This window comes from Cololabis saira, chromosome 11 (assembly GCF_033807715.1).
Source record: "Cololabis saira isolate AMF1-May2022 chromosome 11, fColSai1.1, whole genome shotgun sequence".
In the NCBI taxonomy this organism is placed as follows: Eukaryota; Metazoa; Chordata; class Actinopteri; order Beloniformes; family Belonidae; genus Cololabis; species Cololabis saira.
The window spans coordinates 39,029,449-39,049,228 of record NC_084597.1 but is presented as its reverse complement, the minus strand read 5'-3'; the positions used below and the strand labels follow the sequence as shown (position 1 = coordinate 39,049,228).

At 40.5% G+C, this 19,780-nt stretch overlaps 1 protein-coding gene across 1 annotated transcript in view; it reads left to right on the top strand.

The window, feature by feature from the left end:
- Window positions 1-19,780, top strand: part of si:ch211-196i2.1 (collagen alpha-1(I) chain) — a 109,220-nt gene that overhangs the window by 33,601 nt on the left and 55,839 nt on the right. The window contains exons 4-5 of the mRNA XM_061733200.1: window positions 1,448-1,640; window positions 6,492-6,626. Of these exons, the coding sequence (XP_061589184.1) occupies window positions 1,448-1,640; window positions 6,492-6,626 (328 nt within the window). The remainder of the gene's footprint in view (window positions 1-1,447; window positions 1,641-6,491; window positions 6,627-19,780) is intronic.

The window sequence follows — 19,780 nt, the reverse complement described above, 5'->3', positions numbered from 1 at the left end:
AAATTGTATGCAAATGTGTTGATCACAAAGAAAAGCCCTCTGGCATGTCTTTGTTTGAAGATGGCTGCATTCAGTGATTTATTAGGCATCTCTTGGCTGGTCTCTCCTCTTCAGGAGCAACAAATCTTGAAAACATACATCGCTGGCGAATAGAACTGGGCAAAATCAAAGACACTGTAATTAACTTACACTGTTATTTATATGGACGTGTGCCCATCAAGCAAGCTCGCTGAAGTCTTCCAGCTTGTACCTTTGATGGTGTCTATAGAGTTTCTAGACTCAGTGATTCATTCACATATAAAATATTTTTGAGAAACCTGAGCCTTCTCTTTGAAAATCCGACTCTTATATTTCTTGTGGAGTATAACTGCATTTTAAAAAACATCAACCCATGGGGTTATCAGTATCAAACTCTGATTTATTTGTTTGGCAGAAAACCGTGAGAGGAAGCAGATGGTCTTCCTGATATTTCGTGAGCACATCTGTTCCCCTCTTGCATGATCCCGTCACAAGAGGGCAGTGCTGATCTCATCAGATCTCACCTGGGATTAAAATGTGTCTGCAAATGGTTTTTAGTTTTAATAATCGTAAGAGGCTGATCAGAGTTAAAAGTCTGGGGCATAAATGCAGAGCACATTGAGTTTCAACAGTAATATTCGTGAGCCGTCGCACGTGTCTCATGAAGACGAAGCTTGTGCATCGCCCAACGGCTCCCGCATCCATGCTGCAAATAAGGTTGCACATATGTGTGTACTGTAGGTTTGTATTAATAAGACCACCTCAGATGTTTGCTAAGTTTTCCACAGCAGGCAGAGTTGTTGCCACCTAAAATACCTGAGCTTAAAAATACATTTCCATACATCATGTTACAGATGTACAAGGCAGAAATTAAGTGACCTGCTGGTAGGCTGATGTGCTTTGTGCGTGCACGTTTTCAGATTTATAAGTGAGGTTTTTAATCCACCGTTTTCAAACTGAAATGACCTGAAGGAAAGCCTGAAACATCTCATCTTCCTGTAAAAGAATTTACCTGTATGCATGGAATTGCCCGTTAACCTAAAACAGTACTTTCTACCTCTCTCCAATACCTCACAGTTATAGAGGTTTTGCTATGTTGCATTGGAGTCCAGGTAATGAGAGCCAAGGAGTCCGGATTCTAAACTCATTCAGCCCAGAGACCTAAAGATCAGGGGGAAAAAACAAAAGCAAAACACTTTAGTGCTATGTTGAAAGCAGTATCAATGTTACTGCAGAAATGCTGCCTGTTATATAAAATTATGATGTTGTAAAGGTAAGTATAGAAATATAGCTCTGTGGAGTTTTTCCTTTGTGCTTAGAGATGCCTTCCGGTAATATGAGCTTTCAAGACCTATTTTAACGGTAGTTATGCACAAGACATGTGAGACACAACATCAACACATCACGCTGGCCTGTGTGTCACTGTCAGGTTTCCAGTGGGCGGTCTGTGTGATGGAGAGTGGCATCGTGTGGCCGTCAGCGTGTCTACAAACCGCCTGGCACTGTACGTGGACTGCACACTGCTGGAGAGTGTGGACTGGGTGAACCATGGCCTGGGAATCGGCACCGACGGGCTGTTCATGGTTGGAGGCATCATTGAGGCCTTTGAGACTCCGTTTGAAGTAAGAGGCTGTCCAGCTTTTCTTCTGTTTTTCCCGCCCCAATTATAGTTTTCTCATCGATCATAAAAAGAAACAGACAGACAGACAAGAGTAGCTCCACCTCAACACCCTCATCTAAAACCATTAAACTCCACACCCTGTCACACAACGCCCAGTTATTTTGAAGCAGCTGAAAAAAATACTCCAAAGCTAAAGTCATTAACAGTTTTTTTTCTTCCAACTGAATGGCCCTATTTGGATTTTAAACACTTTTTTTAAATGACTGCTATAAATTGAATTTGTATTTAATAAGGATGTCACGACCAGACAGTTATGCAAGAACCAGATGATGTACGTAAAACAACTGTTTACAGATATCTATTTGTAACTTTAAAATTCAGTTCATGTTCACTTTACCCCCCCCCCCCCAAAATAAAAACCAAACAAACTCAAAACTAATCATCAGTCTTGTTCATCTTTGCATGCACACACTCAATCACACAAAGAGAAGAATGCACAAGTTGTTATTTATGCCAGCGGCCCTACTGCACCCACAGACTCAACGATGTGTAGACGCTGACGCTTAGAAACCATGTGTTTGTTTTCATCATCCTCGGCAAAACATCCCTGTAAGCCCCCTGTAACCGCAGCTTTGCTTAGCTCCACCAGTGAGAGAGTGTTAAAATCACAGGAAACCCTAATGACTGTTTGAACAGAGCATATAATACCCATCACATCTGAGCTGACAAAGTTCAAAAGTGAGCAGTGCAGTTTGAGGCGTATCATCATGTAACCTCCTACATGCATCTCATGGATAATAAATGGGATAAAAACCTTGCTTGTGGCATGCCATCCTGATTCCTATCCTCTTTGATATGAAGCGCTAGTCTGGTTCCTCTGCATCCAGCTTTGATGTCAGGGGGACAGTACCAGGATAGACAGCTATACAACCTACGTCTTGTATGTTCCTGTTAGTTTTCATCTCATGTGCCAAAACGTAAGTCTTTCATTACAGGATGACTTTGATTTCATCAGGCACGCAGTTTTGCTTCGTTGAACTCGTGTACCAGCTACAATAAGCAGTGTAGCATGCAGTCTGAGGATCAGAGCGAGGGCTGTGTCACATCTGGATTTGTTCAGAGCATCCAATAAAATGGATTCTCCTTGTCCAGCTATCCTGTGGTGACGGGTTTTTACTGAGCTCTACGGACGGAGCACTTATACACTCAGAGGTGTTGACAGCTTTGTCTCTGGATAATAATTTGTAGGAGAGTTGCACAGTTAAACTCTATATAACTATGGTCTGTTCAAATGTGTAACTCTTACTGACAACCTGGCTAGTAACCCAGGCAGGGGTCCATTCTGATAGATTCTAAAGGGGAAGATGATTTTTTTTTTTTTTTTTTTTTTTTTTTTATGACTACAAACTCAAAAACTCCACTTTCACTTTGTCAGGGGCTGCTTATATCTGAAAGTATGTTATTTTGTGAACAGTTTGTATCTGCAGAGTCCTGTGGTGGTACTGATGCATGGCGTACTGTGACATCACAGTCCCAGATCAGAGTGAAGTTTTAAAACCTTTCTAGTTTTATCTTCACCAAATTCCACATCCTGCTGGATAAACAGAGGCATAAAGACATAGTTGAAAACGACATTTTTGGGACACATCTCTGTGGTATTCTTCTCTGAACTCACCACAACAGTGTCAGTTGTCTGCTTTTGGGAAAAAGGAATATAATATATGTCCTTAAATAACAGCAGCAAAAAAACAAAACAAAAAAAAACAAAAAGGTTCTGATTACATAACATGCTCTGAACAGACATAACTATTTTTTTCTTTTTACAATTGATTATATGTTGATTTCTGTTTGGTAAGATATAGACTTGAGTTACAGAGAACGAGGTGAAAACCATGATCTGCATTCACAATAAATAAAATACTAAATTTAGTTGAATAAAAGCAAAAATATTATCTCTATATAATATATACAATGGGTTGCAAAAGTATTCACCCCCCTTGAACTTTGTGACCTTTTGCCACATTTCAGGCTTCAAACATAAAGATATAAAACTGTAATTTTTTGTGAAGAATCAACATAAAATGGGACACAATCATGAAGTGGAATGAAATGTATTGGAAATTTCAAACTTTTTTAACAAATAAAAAACTGAAAAATTGGGTGTGCAAAATTATTCACCCCCTTTACTTTCAGTGCAGCAAACTCTGTCCAGAAGTTCAGTGAGGATCTCTGAATGATCCAGTGTTGACCTAAATGACTAATGATGATAAATGGAATCCACCAGTGTGTAATCACGTCTCTGTATAAATGCACCTGCACTGTGATCGTCTCAGAGGTCCGTTTAAAGCGCAGAGAGCATCATGAAGAACAAGGAACACACCAGGCAGGTCCCAGATACTGTTGTGGAGAAGTTTAAAGCTGGATTTGGATACAAAAAGATTTCCCAAGCTTTAAACATCCCAAGGAGCACTGTGCAAGCGATAATATTGAAATGGAAGGAGTATCAGACCACTGCAAATCTACCAAGACCTGGCCGTCCCTCTACACTTTCAGCTCATACAAGGAGAAGACTGATCAGAGATGCAGCCAAGAGGCCCATGATCACTCTGGATGAACTGCAGAGGTCAGAGGTCACCTACAGCTGAGGTGGGAGACTCTGTCCATACCACAACAATCAGTCATATACTGCACAATTCTGGCCTTTATGGAAGAGTGGCAAGAAGAAAGCCATTTCTTAAAGATATCCATATAAAGTGTTGTTTAAAGTTTGCCACCGGGGAGACACAAACATGTGGAAGAAGCTGCTCTGGTCAGATGAGACCAAAATCAAACCTTTTGGCAACAATGCAAGACGTTATGTTTGGCGTAAAAGCAACCCAGCTTATCCCCCTAAACACACCATCCCCACTGTCAAACATGGTGGTGGCAGCATCATGGTTTGGGCCTGCAGGGACAGGGAAGATGGTTAAAATTGATGGGAAGATGGATGGAGCCAAATACAGGACCATTCTGGACGAAAACCTGATGGAGTCTGCAAAAGACCTGAGACTGGGACGGAGATTTGTCTTCCAACAAGATAATGATCCAAAACATAAAACAAAATCTACAATGGAATGGTTCACAAAAAACATATCCAGGTGTTAGAATGGCCAAGTCAAAGTCCAGACCTGAATCAAATGGAGAATTTGTGGAAAGAACTGAAAACTGCTGTTCACAAACGCTCTCCATCCAACCTCACTGAGCTCCAGCTGTTTTGCAAGGAGGAATGGGCAAAAATTTCAGTCTCTCGATGTGCAAAACTGATAGAGACAAACCCCAAGAGACTCACAGCTGTAATCGCAGCAAAAGGTGGCGCTACAAAGTATTAACTTAAGGGGGGTGAATAATTTTGCACGCCCAATTTTTCAGTTTTTTATTTGTTAAAAAAGTTTGAAATATCCAATACATTTCGTTCCACTTCATGATTGTGTCCCACTTGATGTTGATTCTTCACAAAAATTACAGTTTTATATCTTTATGTTTGAAGCCTGAAATGTGGCAAAAGGTCACAAAGTTCAAGGGGGGTGAATACTTTTGCAACCCACTGTATATGCCAGTGCAGGTAATTAAATATGAATGCCTTAATTGTAGAATTGAGGTGCTTTTACATTTTACCACCAGTTGCATGTTTTTTTTTTTTGTTTTTTTTTTTCATACACATCTGAATTATTTTAATAGAAATACTTTTCTGACGTGAACATCTTGGACGCATGTATATGTGGAGCTGCCATGCGTGTGCTCTCCTGTCTGGTCTTCTCCACTTGATTTTTCTGACAGATCCACCCAGGGTTTGAATCTCCTCTAAAGGATAAAAAAACATATAAAAAACATATTGCTGTATTTAACAATAGAACTCTGTTTCAAATAAAAAAATAATGTCTCACACGTGGCGTTCCAGCAAAGTTGCATACAGTCTGTCTGCCACTTTCCCCTCGTTTTAAGATTAAACAGTCCCTAAAAATTGGTTTTCATTTCCTCCGGTTAGCTTGCATGTTTGGATGAGGCTAAATTTGCATAAATGTTTTTGTTGTTAAAGGTATAACTCATTCAGAATGAATGTCGGCTTCATTCAGCGTATGTTTGTTTTAAAACTGATGCTTGTCTGCTTTTTCAGAAAGTCGCTTCAGGCTTTGAGCACACAGATACGTAAACACACAGACGCTTTCACTTCCAACATCACAGTTTCATTTTCAGCCTGAGGACAGAGTTTCACTCGTGTTTTCTGTGCCTTTCATTTGACCTGATGTCAGAATCGTGTTGAAGCATTGGGACTCTGGGATCTGCAGTAAAATGTGTGACCTGCAGTAAACTCTGTGTGTGCGTCAGAACTTGTCTTGACACCATGTCCCTGCATGCACAAAGAAATGAAGCTGTTATGCACATGAAAATTACCGAAAAAAAAAAAGCTGTAATTCTTTGCAGATAATGGAAAGTTAAAATAAAACGTTTTTTTCCCCCCGCATTAACTTAATTAATATTTTACTGTATGCGTAGTTTTGTATTTCAGGCGTGTAAGACTTTCAAAAAAAGTTGTTGGGAGTGCTATTTATTGCTGTAACGAGATGCAAGAAAATAAAATCAAATAGAATATGTCAGCAGGTGATGGTAATGATGATTTGGTCAATAGGAACCCTGTTTTGAGTTGATAACTGACATCCATCAACAGCTGATATAATTACATGAGCAAAGGATTACTTCAGGATAGGATGGCCCATCCTAAATGCTGTGTTTATTTTGCACACCAACATGCTTTTGTGCACTGGCACTGTGTCCCTGACCCCTCACAGTGTATTTAATGTTTCTTTCTCTGCAGGGTTATCTCCGGCAGCTGGTTTTCCTCTTAGGTGACCCCGATGGCGCCCGCGAGCACTGCAGTCATCACCTACCGCGCTGCGGTGAGGTCGTCCCCAAACCTCCTCGCTCCCCACGCACCAACAACGCCTTGAAGGTGAGAAGCGATAAAAGAAAAGACATGAAAACCTTGCAGGATGAGCTCAACAAGGCTCTGACATGTGACTGAGGTGTTTAAGGTGAAGCCAGATGTTTCCGATGCCTACAAGTGCAGACACTTAGACTCCTGCACTTAATACACTGACAACAGAAGCTCGTGTGAGCTGTAAGTAAGGATTATAAAGGATTGTCAGTGGATTTAAAATGAAAAGTACTCTGACTCCTGTGGTTTTGATCCAGTCTGGTGGATTTGGTGTGGTTGTTCATCAGTTGAGCCTTCCACTGTCTTTGGTTGTGGTTTTTATATTTAGAAACTGTCGCCTGTGTTTCCACACAGAATATATGGCTGTCCTCAAATGACCTCAAGGATCTGCTGGGGGATTTCAAAGAGGAGATGTTTTTAACCTTTGATCGAACTGTAAGTAAGATATTTTCTGTTGAATGGAGTGGAAAAAGAGGAAAACAAAAAAATCTCTCATGCCTTTTTAAAACTAAAAGGCTAATTTATGCATTAAAGCTAATTGACTACCACGCAGTCACCTGGTTTACCAGCTGTTCCCCAAGTCTCTAGTTGCAGTGTGTAGGCAGCTGACCACTTGTTATGGTTATGGTCTGACTTTAAAGGGTTCTTTTATTAATTTCTGTCTGTGAAACGACCGGTCCCCTGTCTCTCATTAATTAGTGCTTTGGTGCAGAGCGTTGGATGTTAACGGGACCAATCGGCCGTCCCACCTCTTATCCTTGGCTGACTGGTCCACTTTGGAAGTGTGCATGCTGCGTGTGGTGGCATGCCTCTTATGAGATGCTTGTGTGCCTCAGCTATATTTGGCCCACTCACCAGCCTTTACTGTGGCCATAAATATCAGTTCATCTGCTTGATTTACCTGCATCACTGAATTATTCTTCCTGCCACTGGCCACCAATCATCTCTGGGAGTGGAGGCGAGTCCATGTCCAGGAGCATAAGCAAGGTGCAAAATGAAAATGAACTTTCGACCCGTTGTAAAGATGGAGAAAAAGTGACAAAAGTGCAGAAGTTAGAACCCACTTATAGATGATTTTTTTTTTTTTGTTTTTTTTTTTGCAAATTCAAATCAAAATCAGAAGTTATCTGATCATAGATCAGTGACTTTTTCAGCATGTCATGAATCAACGATAAGGACAATAAAAATCATGTGGGCTGTACTAAGTGTCCATGATTCAGGCACTTCCAGAAATAGGTTTTTCTTTACATAATCTCTTCAGTTCATGAAGGCTTTGGGGCATTCCCTAATGCACAGCTCTCCTGAGGTCCTGAGGACTGGATTTTGACTCAGCCATGAAAAATAAACCCCAAATCATCCGTCTTTCAACGCCGTCCTTGACAGTGTGTACAAGGTGTTTCTGCTGAAATGCTTTATTTGGATTTTGCCAAACATGGTGTTGTAAAAACCCTGTTGTGCTTTCATGTACTTTGGAGTTAAGAGTTTTCTCCTGACAGACTTTCCAAACCGTACTTTAGTTTAGTCTTCTTTGAATTGTGCTCCCATGAAGTTTTAACATTAAACATACTCAGTGGTGCCTGCAGGATATGAAATGTAGAATTAAATGAGACGGCACAGTTTTGCATGCCATGTCAAAACAAACGTTCCTGTTTTCTTCTTTGTTCCTGTCCAAAGTCAAGCTGCATGCTTCTGTAAAGTTTACTTGTGCTTTTATTCAATGTTTCCCAAGAAACAGGCTTCTTGATTGAATAAAACGTGTCGAAACAAATTGAGGGTTTGACATAACGTATCGTGTGCCTGCTCATGTTTATGATCAATTAATGTTGTAATCATAGAACTTTTGCTTTTGGCAATATGCTGATGAAATGAGATCAATGTACATACTTGTTGTGTCAAATACCAATAGTAGAACAATGAGTAAAGTTGTGGATTTTCTGCTCCAGTTAAAGACGGTGTCCCCGTCTGATCACTAGTATATGTTTGAAATCAAGCCCTCAGAGTTTAGTGTTGACAGTGATAAATATTTAAATCTGACCTGCATGTCAACAAAGAGCCCCATTATGACAGCTTTTGCAATGTATGTGTTTATTATGACTGCAAGCACCGTATCTGCATTTCTGAAACCAAATATTGTTCTTGAAACAGCAAAATGTGGTTTGTGGAATCAGCAGATGTATGAAATGAAAACAAAGTAATGGATGAATGCCTCGAAAAACAAAGGGCGAAGAAAGCTGCTCTGAATTGACATGTTTGCATTTGTACTATAGACGAACGTCTGCATAACCAGCAAGGATCTGTTTCCTTTTACAAAATGCAGAAGGGCCATGTGGGTAAAAAACAAGGCTGTGCAGGCTGTGCTATGCTGTGGCAGCCCAGCTAGGCATGACATTTCTACATGGAGATTGAGTTGGCGTCGGATCCCTTCATGATGATGGAGATGGCAGAGACTTTGCACTCCATTGTGTGTTGAGGAAACTATTTGCAGAAACACGCTTCAGCAGATCTGTTGAAGTCTGCTGCGCTTTTCTCCGTTCCTCAGTTTCATTTCTTGTAGTTGTGACATTTTATCACGTAAATAGTTACAGCTATTGATTTCATTTTAAAACAAAACCCGACACGAGTGAAAATGATCATGTTGGAAATGGTATATAATTGAATGAGACAGCGGTTTTGGACACTGCAGTCTGTTTTTCATTGAAGTCATACAGACCAGACATGCAGAGGAACAGCTGGCTCTTCTCATTTCCTAAAATTAAAAGAAAAAAGTAATTGAAATAACACTACTATATTAACCAGATCTCTTCTGCAGTTGGCTTTGAAGTGTAACATTTCAGACTGTTCTTATTGGGGGGTTTCCTGACTTTGATGCATGTCCTGTGTGTGTGTGGGGGGGGGGGGTTCTTTGACAGGTGCTTTCTTTAAAGACATGGGACTTAACCACCTAATCTACAGCTCCACTAAGATGTTAAACACTCCCAGAGGTCAGCAACCTCAGCTAAGCTTAAAACCACAAAGCTAGTACTATAAACGTATACCTTGTGGATGTCTTTGAACATTGATGATCAACATGTCTCATATTCACTGCTTGTAGCAACATTTAGGGTCTAAAAGGTCTAGAAACTTCTTCTGCTTCTGATCTTCCGTAGACATTTGGTTGTAAAAGACATATAACAGATTTTAAGTTGTTAGTAAGAACTATGGTAACTTTTGATTCCGAAAAAAGCAAAAGAAGAAGATGGAGCTTGTTTCTTTTAATAGAACATCATCGGATGACTGAATCCAATTTGTGAAAGGCTCTCCGTTGTTATGAATACTTCCCTAAATAAATAAAGCTAAACATGTGTCAGTGTGAGAGAGAGAAGCAGATTTACCCCAAGTGTTCTCAGTTCTTTATCCTATCACCAACTAATACTTTCACCTGGGGCCCCATGGAGGCTCCTGATCATGATACTAGCCAAACAATGGCTTTTAAGTAGCAATCTCAATAGTGATAATTATATGAAGTGCCTTTTCCATGCAAGTCCAGTGAGGTTTTGTCATGATTATAATCTGAGAACTGCTTGTTGTATAACCTAAAAAAACTGAAGCTATACTACATGTTTATGCCCTGTCAAAGCATGTCGCAAGTTGCTACGCTAACAGTCAGAGCAAAGCATTTACTTTGCTCCTCATGTGTGGAAAAAAAACTCCCAGAATGCATCAGGGCTCCTGAAACTCACAGCTGCTTTAAATCGAAGTTGAAAACCTTTTCATTTATTTTTTAACTTATGTCTGTTTTTTGATTCAGATTTTAAACTTTCTCCATTTTAAATGCACCTTTTTAATGTTTAATAAGGTTTTAATTACATCATTCCAAGGGTTGGACTAAGCTGTCTCGTAGATAAATACTACGCACAACTGGACCAAGTTTAAACTCTGAGTTGCCGAACCTTACCTTTGCAAGTTATAGTAGAGCATTAAAGAAAATACATGATTTGTCCTACATATTATTATATACATTACAATTTGGCATCACATTGCATGACCTCTGACATTAGCAATGCAAATAAGACAAATACACAAAATCCTGCATCCAATGCTCGTCTGGAAGTATTTGAAGACTGATCATTATGGATATCACTGCTGAACTCTGAAAATTGTGTCCACACAGAAAATATCATGCATTTGTCAGAAGAGAACTGATGTATTGACAGTGTTGAAGTTTGATTTTTGACTATTGTTGAGGAATTTATCAAACCAGTTCAGAAGTCCGCTTTGTGGTTTTATGGAGTTTATTCAGCCGGCGGTGAGCAACGTCGACACAGACCAGGGGTCTGGTTGAAATGCTGACCTCAAGTGATTTTGCAACAAGCTTTTTATACAAGAAATAAACAGGTCAGTGAGAGACAGTCAAAGGTGTGATCTTTCGTCAGGAAATCTTAGAAATCGCTGGAAATTTGCTGGAAATCTTTCGGATTTCCAGCCCCCCGCAGAGACAAAACCATATATGGATATGGTTTTGTCTCTGCGGGGGGCTGGAAATCCGACCACTCCCCCGGTGCCGGTCTCAGCAGGGATGCAAGACGCAGGAACTGGAGTGACAATGTCCCGGCAGGGGTCTTCAGGAATTGGAACCTGCATGTCTATGTCTTAAGGGGGACATGAGGCCAAAAGCAATCTGCAAGGTGTCGTTGTGTCCCTGCAGGGGTCAAGCTGCTGGAATGTTTCATCACTATCATAATATCAAGTGTGTTAAATTAATTTGTCCTCGATATCAATGAAGCACTTTAACTTTACTCAACCTGTCTGCGTAATATAAATGTTGTTCTTGTGGACACAGACACATTATCTCTGTATCCTAGCAATGGAAATAAGACAGGTGTGAGCTGACGTCAGCAGATTGGTTGTCTGCACTTGTTCAGTATGTGTTTAGCACAAGAAAGATACAGTATGTCTCAGTACTTGCACTGTTGCGTAATTGTCCACATTTTCTGTTGAATGTGGAACATATGTGTGATTGAATGCATATATGAAAAAAGTTGGTGCCAAAATCTCCTTTTTCTTACATTTTTTTTTTTAATTATCTTGCGTGTTAAAGTTGCAGCTTCACTGGCTTGTGAAATACACTTGTGAGCACATGGGAACTTTCAACCAAATTGATGCAGGGTTTCAAGACACACTACTCTCTGCAGCTTTAAACATGTTTTTCTGGTGCATGATACATCAAAGACTCAGCAAAGACCATGCAATACTGATAGCAAACTTTTTTTCTAATTAAGACATGGATTTCTTATTGCTGTAAAAAAAGTGAATTTGAACACATGGCTCTGCACACTCTTGGGCTTTCATTTGATGCATTTCAAAAGCTGTAGTTTTCTTTCATCTGTGCAATACTTAAAGTTAAGCACTTGGGTCCTAAAATCAGTATATATAGAGAAGTGGAAAATACGTTGTTAAAAGCAGAGGTTGTCAGATAAACAAGAAAAGAGGGGATTTAGGATTTAGAGAGGATGGAAACAGGGGCAGTTTTTTTTTTCCCTCTGTGTCACAAAGCAGTGCATAAACATTTTGTAACCTTGAGATGTTCTAGCATGCTCATACTAATCATTCTCTTTTCCAAAACTGTAATTTAGGCCCAGTTATCTATGCTTCTCATATAAATAGGGGGGTGATAGTCTAGTGGCTGCAGAGGTGGGCTTGGGTCTGGAATGGCAACCAAGTTGAAACATCTTGGGCCCCTGAGAAAGACCATAACCCTTATTGCTTCATGGTGTGTGTCTCAGATGTTAGTTTCTTTGGATAAAAGCGTCTGCTAAATGACAGTAGATCAGACATGGTTGAATATTGGTCAATGAAATGTTGTCACAAGAGCTCTTCATCAGCAAGTTACACCTTCCACAAGGTCAGACATACCTACACTGCAGGTACTAGAAGTTGAGTTTTGTGAGCGTTACGTGTTGTGTGAAGACATCAGAGATCTCTGGAAACCATTATGTTGCCTGGAGGACAAAGATGTGCCGGGAAGTTGTTAAAAAAATAAAAAGAAAGAAACCACTGACTTCACCCTCTGCACATCTGCCCTGCAGTTTTAAAGCACCCGCAGAGGTTCTGTTCACCCCGAATCAACCTCCCCCCGCTCTAGTTTACTTATATTGCTATTTGTGCGAGACAGTCTCTTTTTGTTCCTAATAGACATGAGGCAATGCTTCCTGTGACAAGAAGCTGTGCCGCTGTGTTTCCCTTGTATGCAGAGGAGGTCTCATCTCTGCATTGACACATCTGCGTAAATCACGTCCACGTCAGAGCATCTGTGGTCAAAGTTTCCCCTCCAACTCTCTCAGCTGTGGTTATTTGCCTGATTCTGGTACTGTGGCTTTCCTTCCTTCCAATTCCTCTCATAGATTTGTCTCTTCTACCAAATACCATCCATGTGTGAAAACCATGGGGATGCTCTCATTTCATTCTTGTCTGTTTTCCTGTCCTGAGTTTTCCCCAGTTCAAATAAGCAGTTACTCATTTAACCAAAATTTTAAGTTGTAGCTTTGGTGAGTTTGATGCAAATGATTTGCACTCATCGAAAAATGTTTGTATGCAGGCTGAAAGGTTATGTTTACAAATCTGTCTGTTTCATTCGTAATCTGAATGTGCTGGTTATGAATCCAAAAGATTTGCAAAGATGACAGAGATATTATACACCTATACTTTCATGAAATTCCAGTCTTACTGCCAGCAAGAATTTCAAGTTTGAACTGATAAACATGCAGGAGAGACAGGAACACGAACCTGCAGATTGGACTCTAGTCTTACCTACTCTAATCTAAATTTCCAGTCAGAAGAATATCACATAGTATTGCTTGGTTTGAGGTGTCCGCTTGGAGGCAGTGTTTTTCACAAAGATATATTTTATATTACTGCAAGTGTTTAGTCTTGTCTCATGCAAATTGGGTTGTGACATGACATAATTAATGTAAATAACTAACAGGAGTTCAAATAGTTCCACAGTCTTTGACAAATATTTAGTCTGGATTATAGTTGTTAGATGTGAGAGGATCTCATATGTTGATGTTTCAGAAACCTTTGGAAACAGTGTATGGTCAGTCAACTTACCCATTTTACAAGTGATTTCATGGTTGCAGAAATATTTCCACAGAAGAAAGAAATATTGGGAAGACTCTTGCTTGAGATTGGCCGCAATCCTGTGGTCTGAGGTCTTAGATGTAAGGCTGAAAGTCTGAGAAATTGTAGGTCTTATCTGTGTCTTGGTGCTATGAAAAATATCAAACATGTTTCATATTATTTCAGTTCTTTTTAGAGCATCGTTCTGCTCTGATTCCCAAAGGAATCATGTTCTAATCAATTAAATGGTGACCTCCTAAAACCCCCCAACGTTAAGTCTGCGACTTATAATTGTGGTTTCACAGTTTATAGTAAGAACAGTTCTTGCAAAGTTCTCTCACGTGTGATTTAATTTTCCCAAATTAGTGACTGGAAACTTAACACAGACCCGTGATTTAAGACTTGTAAATGATCCTCAATATTTACATGTTTTCAGCAGGATTTTTGTCCGTCAGATGTCTTTTTCTTCCCTAATATTTGACGTAACCTTGCCCATAGTGATACATGGTGTCTACCCTAACTCAACAATGTAAAAATTCACATGAATAACACAAAAACCTTACAGATATGTAGGTCATTTTGTAGTTTAAAACATTAACTTTAGGACTCCTGGACTGTTATACTGCTTTTAGACTCAAATCCCATTTATTTTCTAGTTTGCAGATAGAGAAACTATGACCGTTTTTTAAATATGTTCAAATACAATTTAAGTTAACGCCGCAAGCAGCGATGAACGGGCCCTCGCACCCTTGTGCACGTTCAGGCTGCAGTGGAAGCTTGTATGACTTGCATGTAGATTCTTCAGGCCTGGACATTTAGCGGATGACACCACCCACTCTCTATACCACACCATTCAAAAGTTATTGCAGAAAATAGGAACTATCAAATATCAAATAATCATAAGAAGGGGCGGGGCTAATTCATGCCAATGAAGGTCAAGTAATCAATACCGAGTCTGATGACACCACCCACGAGTCTTTATGTCAAACCATTCAAAAGTTATGGCAGAAAGTAGGAACTATCAAATATGGACTAATCAGATGAAGGGGGGGTGCGCTTTTTGGCATCTATCGTCACCACGGTAACGCTTTTGACTGAGAAAAGTAATGCGCATCGTTGCAGGATGGAAACGCACATTTTGATGTATAACATACCTGGGTGCACGTTACGGTTCGGGCAAAGCGGCCGAAGGAATGTCATAAATTGCGGCAAAATTACACGATTAATTCAAAATGGCCGACTTCCTGTTCGGTTTCGGCCATGGCGCCAAGAGACTTTTCTTTAAGTTGCGACATGATACAGGTGTGTACCGATTTTCGGGCATGTACGTCAAACCGTATTGTGGGGCTTGAGGCACGAAGTTTTTTAGGGGGCGCTGTTGAGCCGTTAGGCCACACCCATTAATGCAAACCATTAAATATCAAATTTTTCACCAGGCCTGGCTTGCGTGCAAAATTTGGTGAAACAAAACATTTCCTACAGATACAATAGGGCCTTTGCACTGTCAGTGCTCGGGCCCTAATTATGCTTTCTATGAAGCAGTAGTTCCCCACAGAAAGCTTGTTTTATCCTCTCAAATGCTACCTGGCACTGCTGCGTCTACTGGACCAGATCTGGAGCGCCGTCTTCAGTCAGATCGGTCAGGGGCGTAGTCAGGTCCACACTGCCAACCCCACAGCCCAAGTTGTACCCCAGATACTGTACCTCCCCCCGTCTAACTGCACTCTTCTTGAAGGTGAGCCCAGTATCCCCTCTGTGACTCAAGCAACACAAACAAAGTTTGTGCCTTGGACCCTGAAGACAAAGGAATCTGCCAGTAGCCCTTGGTCAAATCCAGCATCCAAAACCAAAAAAGAGAGCTGTACCAATCCGGTCCAAACTAACGAGTTTGTTGACTCAGAGTAACAGAAGCGTATAGATCCATTTCTTTTTATTGACAGGACAGGGCTACATCTAGCACCGAGGGATTCTTTGATTACTCCCAACTCCATTTGACCACGTTTGGACTGTTCAGGGTCAACCGCCACAATATTGATTGTCTGAGGCTACTGTTGCTATTGTGTCAAGTTCTTGTCCATCAGTGCCTCTATTGTTGCAAGGCTATGAAGGGTTCTGTTTGCTAAATGGTAGTAGTAGTAGTAGTAGTAGTAGCAGCAGTAGCAGTAGTAGTAGTAGTAGTCGTCGTCCAGCAAAACGCAATAAGTGTAGTCCAGCTGTTTTTATTTACAAAATATTATTTTAAAAGGTTATGAACATGTATAGTTGGTGACAGTCGTGATCATCTGCCCCCCTCCAGTCCTAACTGCTATGTACTAAAAGGACATGGTTATAAAGGAAGCAGCTGCTCCATTGTCTGCCACCACGATCACCTGAACTGCTGCCCCACAGCTCTCCCTGCGGCTAAGCCCAAACTACCCCCCGCCACCACAAAAATATTTCATATCAGTATAATCCAGCATTTTGACTAATTTTTATTGAAAATCTTTTCTTTTTGATAGCATGCTGTTTGTAAAGGAGCAGATATAATATGTTAAACAGTATTTTGACTATCTGTTGTATCTTTACGTTCACCCAAGCCACCCCCGGTATTAAAGGGCTTGGCTTTGTTTTCCAGATTAGATGTGTTATTTTATGCAGCGTGCATTGGTGGGTACTGGGTGTGGAAGCAGTAGGTGTGTGGGTGTGTCTGCTGAGATCTGGATCAGCCTCCTGTCCAAAGCTTTGTTGGTGGGTACAATATGAGCAGAGCTGAAGTGCAGTCAGACCTGTGGTGTCTCCTTCAGTCATGCTCTACCATGTTGGGTGGTACTTCCTGCTGGGATGCCTGTTACTGGACTTAAAGCAGTTGCACGTGCAAGGTCGAAGACAATGGATTGGAAAGGTACTCCCTACTCTAACTGCACTCAGACACGCACATAGATTTACCTTTCCTTTGTAGTTGTCCTCTAAAGAAAGGCACAGAGGATAAAAATCTTAATAGTGCCTATTTTTCACCCAGTGTTGAGGTTTTTGTAATAAGCTTTACTTGGATGAGGGTGGTTCTTATTTCTTTTTAAGGCTTCAGGTAAAAGGTTGCACCTGTTTTCAGTTCTAAATGGACCTAAAAAGAATGCTGTCGGTAGTCATGTGTTCTGGGATACAAAGCTTCATCCGTCATCCATGTGTTTGATTAAATTTGGTAACTTTCCCTTTTCCAACAAAATAAGGGAATAAATGCCAACTTTTAGAGCATGGTTCTACTTCATATGGTTAATGTTGTTAAAAATATGTTTTAAAAACCTTTTAGCTGATTTAGCTGATTGCCTGCGTGTTAACAGACAGTGGGAATATTCTGATTTAAACACATCCAGAGGTGCACATGAATCAAACAGTGGCTCAGTACGATCGTATTTTCCAGCAGCCTCTTACATGATGAATGGCTTCACTAATGCCAGGAAGCATCAAACAGTATCTCGTGTCATTGCCAGACTTTTGTCAGTCTGCGTCTGAACCAGAACCCAGAATCTAGTTTATTATTTTTTATTATTATGGAGAGGGTTCAGTATCTTGCCCAAAGACACTCTGCCACATGGACTGAGGCCAGGAATTGGCCCACCCTTTTTTCAGGTTGTCAGACTGTCACACTGTTCGACCTCCTGAGTGACAGCCAGTGTTTTATATTCACATCTGTACTAAATGGTGCATCTGTGACAAAACAAATATGGGACGCATACAGTTCTTCTGATTCTGATCAGGTGAATCTAAATGACAAAACTGGCAGGGCAGAATACCGTATACTGTAATCTGATCAAATGGTTTTTGTGATATTCCCTCAACCCTACACCTGCTCCCCAGGCGCCGGACAGATGACAACCGACAGCTCAAAGTGTAACCAGTGATGGGTTTAAAGCAGAGTCCCACATTTCCCCAAGGAGATTAATAAAGTATCTGATGATGATGATGATGATTATATTCCTCATACTTTTTCTTTTTTTTTTTTAGAAGAATATTGTTTATTCGTTTAGTGATTTTTAGTCATAATCATATCATATAACCGCTTTATTTCACGTGAGAAACAAAGAGCCAATTCAATGTGAACTATACGGAATTAACTTCTCCAATAAAAGGTGGAGTACATCTCGCTGATGACTGAGAGGCCTGATTTCAAAATAAAACCTAAATCAAGAAAGTTTATCTATCAATAATTAAAATACGTTTAAGCTACTTCAAACATATAAGTGGACTTTTTAGTTCATGGTACTAACAGCTTTGAGATGTTGTTTTCCCTACATAGACTTATCTGAGCCGTCGTAGCTCCACACCCGCAAGATGAGCAGGGCTAGCTGTGGCTAGCTATGTCGTACCACAAGAAGCTTTTTGTGGACGCAAGGCCGCTATACCGTCTAAGTCTGAAGATGGCAGTCCTTGTCCAGTGCATCACAGTGGAGTTTTGGAAAAATATCAACTAGTTAAAACATTTGCAGTGGAGCACCTGGATACTTAATAATTCATCTAAGACATGTTATTGTGCATCCTGTAAGCTCACACAACATCCAAAGGTTAAAGTCTACGTTAAAGTCCCCCTCCTCTACAAGATTCACGATCTTATTGTATATCCCAGGACCACCACGGTTGATTTGGTGGATTTTGTGATTCCAACTAATGGTGGCATTTCTCACATGGGTGGTCCTGCTAGGAATAAAATCCCCAACCACAATGGTCTTAACGCCACCCTGAACCGCTCAACTACACGAGTCACACGATAACTTGAGTGTGAGAAATCGCTTATGAACACACACAGACATGTCACATGAAGACATTTTAACATACAAGTCTTCACATGCATCCTTTTAGTGACTGACAGCATGACCTGCCTTTTCTTCATCAAGTAAAGCTGCAGAAATGTGGTTCAAATTTATTAACACTCAAGTGTTTCCATTTTGTTTGGTTGAATTTTCTGGCAGCGTGCAGTATCTTACACAGGTAGTGGGACTCATCACTTTTTCCGTGGCGCACGGTATTCTCGCCGTGATTCCTGAAACATCAGAACTCTGTCATGTTGAAATTTTCCAGGCCAAACTGCCTCCTGCTGCTTGCAAGACCCAGCCAGTCTGAGTGCAGCTGCATACCTGTGTCTTGGTGAGATTTACGGACCTTGCCATTTGATTAGACCTTTGTAGAAGCAAGTGTTCATTGTCTGTGTGCGTGTGTGCTGATGAGAGCGCTCTAGCCTGCAGCCCTTTTGTCAATCTGTGAGGCCTCTATACATTTTACGTTGCTCATAACAGAGGACCTGTCAGCTAGAAAGATTCTTGAGGAGACTTGTGCTGATGGAAAGACACACTGATTAGCTATAACCATTTATCTAGGCCAGGTGTGCTCTGTCAGCATCTGCCCAAATCACTGTGCTTTTCCAGGATTTCTTGAAAGGCTTACAGAGATTTAATCTGTGTCTTTATTATATATCAGCATTAATGATCAGTTCTTGCAAGTACTTTGTAAAAATAATGAAATTCTGCCAATTTTCTCATCATAGCATGCCAAGAGCATTACTAGTTGCCGTAACTGGGACAAAAATAAAAACAGGACAACTTGATGGATTAGAAAGAGTCAGGTTGCTGCATGTTGGACCAGTGGCTGGCTCGAAGGTTTGAAGAACACAAAAATTAATAACACTGGCAAAGCACATCCGTGACTCCTAACTTCATTGTCAGCTTTGTACTTGACTGCCAATTCCTCTCATATTTGTTCACAAATTAGGGCCAAAACCTAATTTGAGAAATTTGTACGTTTACTCCTCAATTCAAAGGAAGGAGTGTGACTGTGTGGCCCTGCGATAAACAAGCACCTGCACGTACCCTGCCTTTCATTTGTGCATGGATAAAACAACTGATCTGGCATATTATGCTATGAAATATTTGCTCCTTTTAAGTCTCGTGTAATGTTTGGTGTCAAATCCCCAAGACTTACTCAAAACTGTTGTCTGAATGTCCGATTTGTTTCTAAAAACAATGATCAGTTCTTTTAAATGCAACAAAATCTGAATCTGTTACTTGCTAATTGAAGTGGACCTTTACTTAAAAGAAACGGTGGCA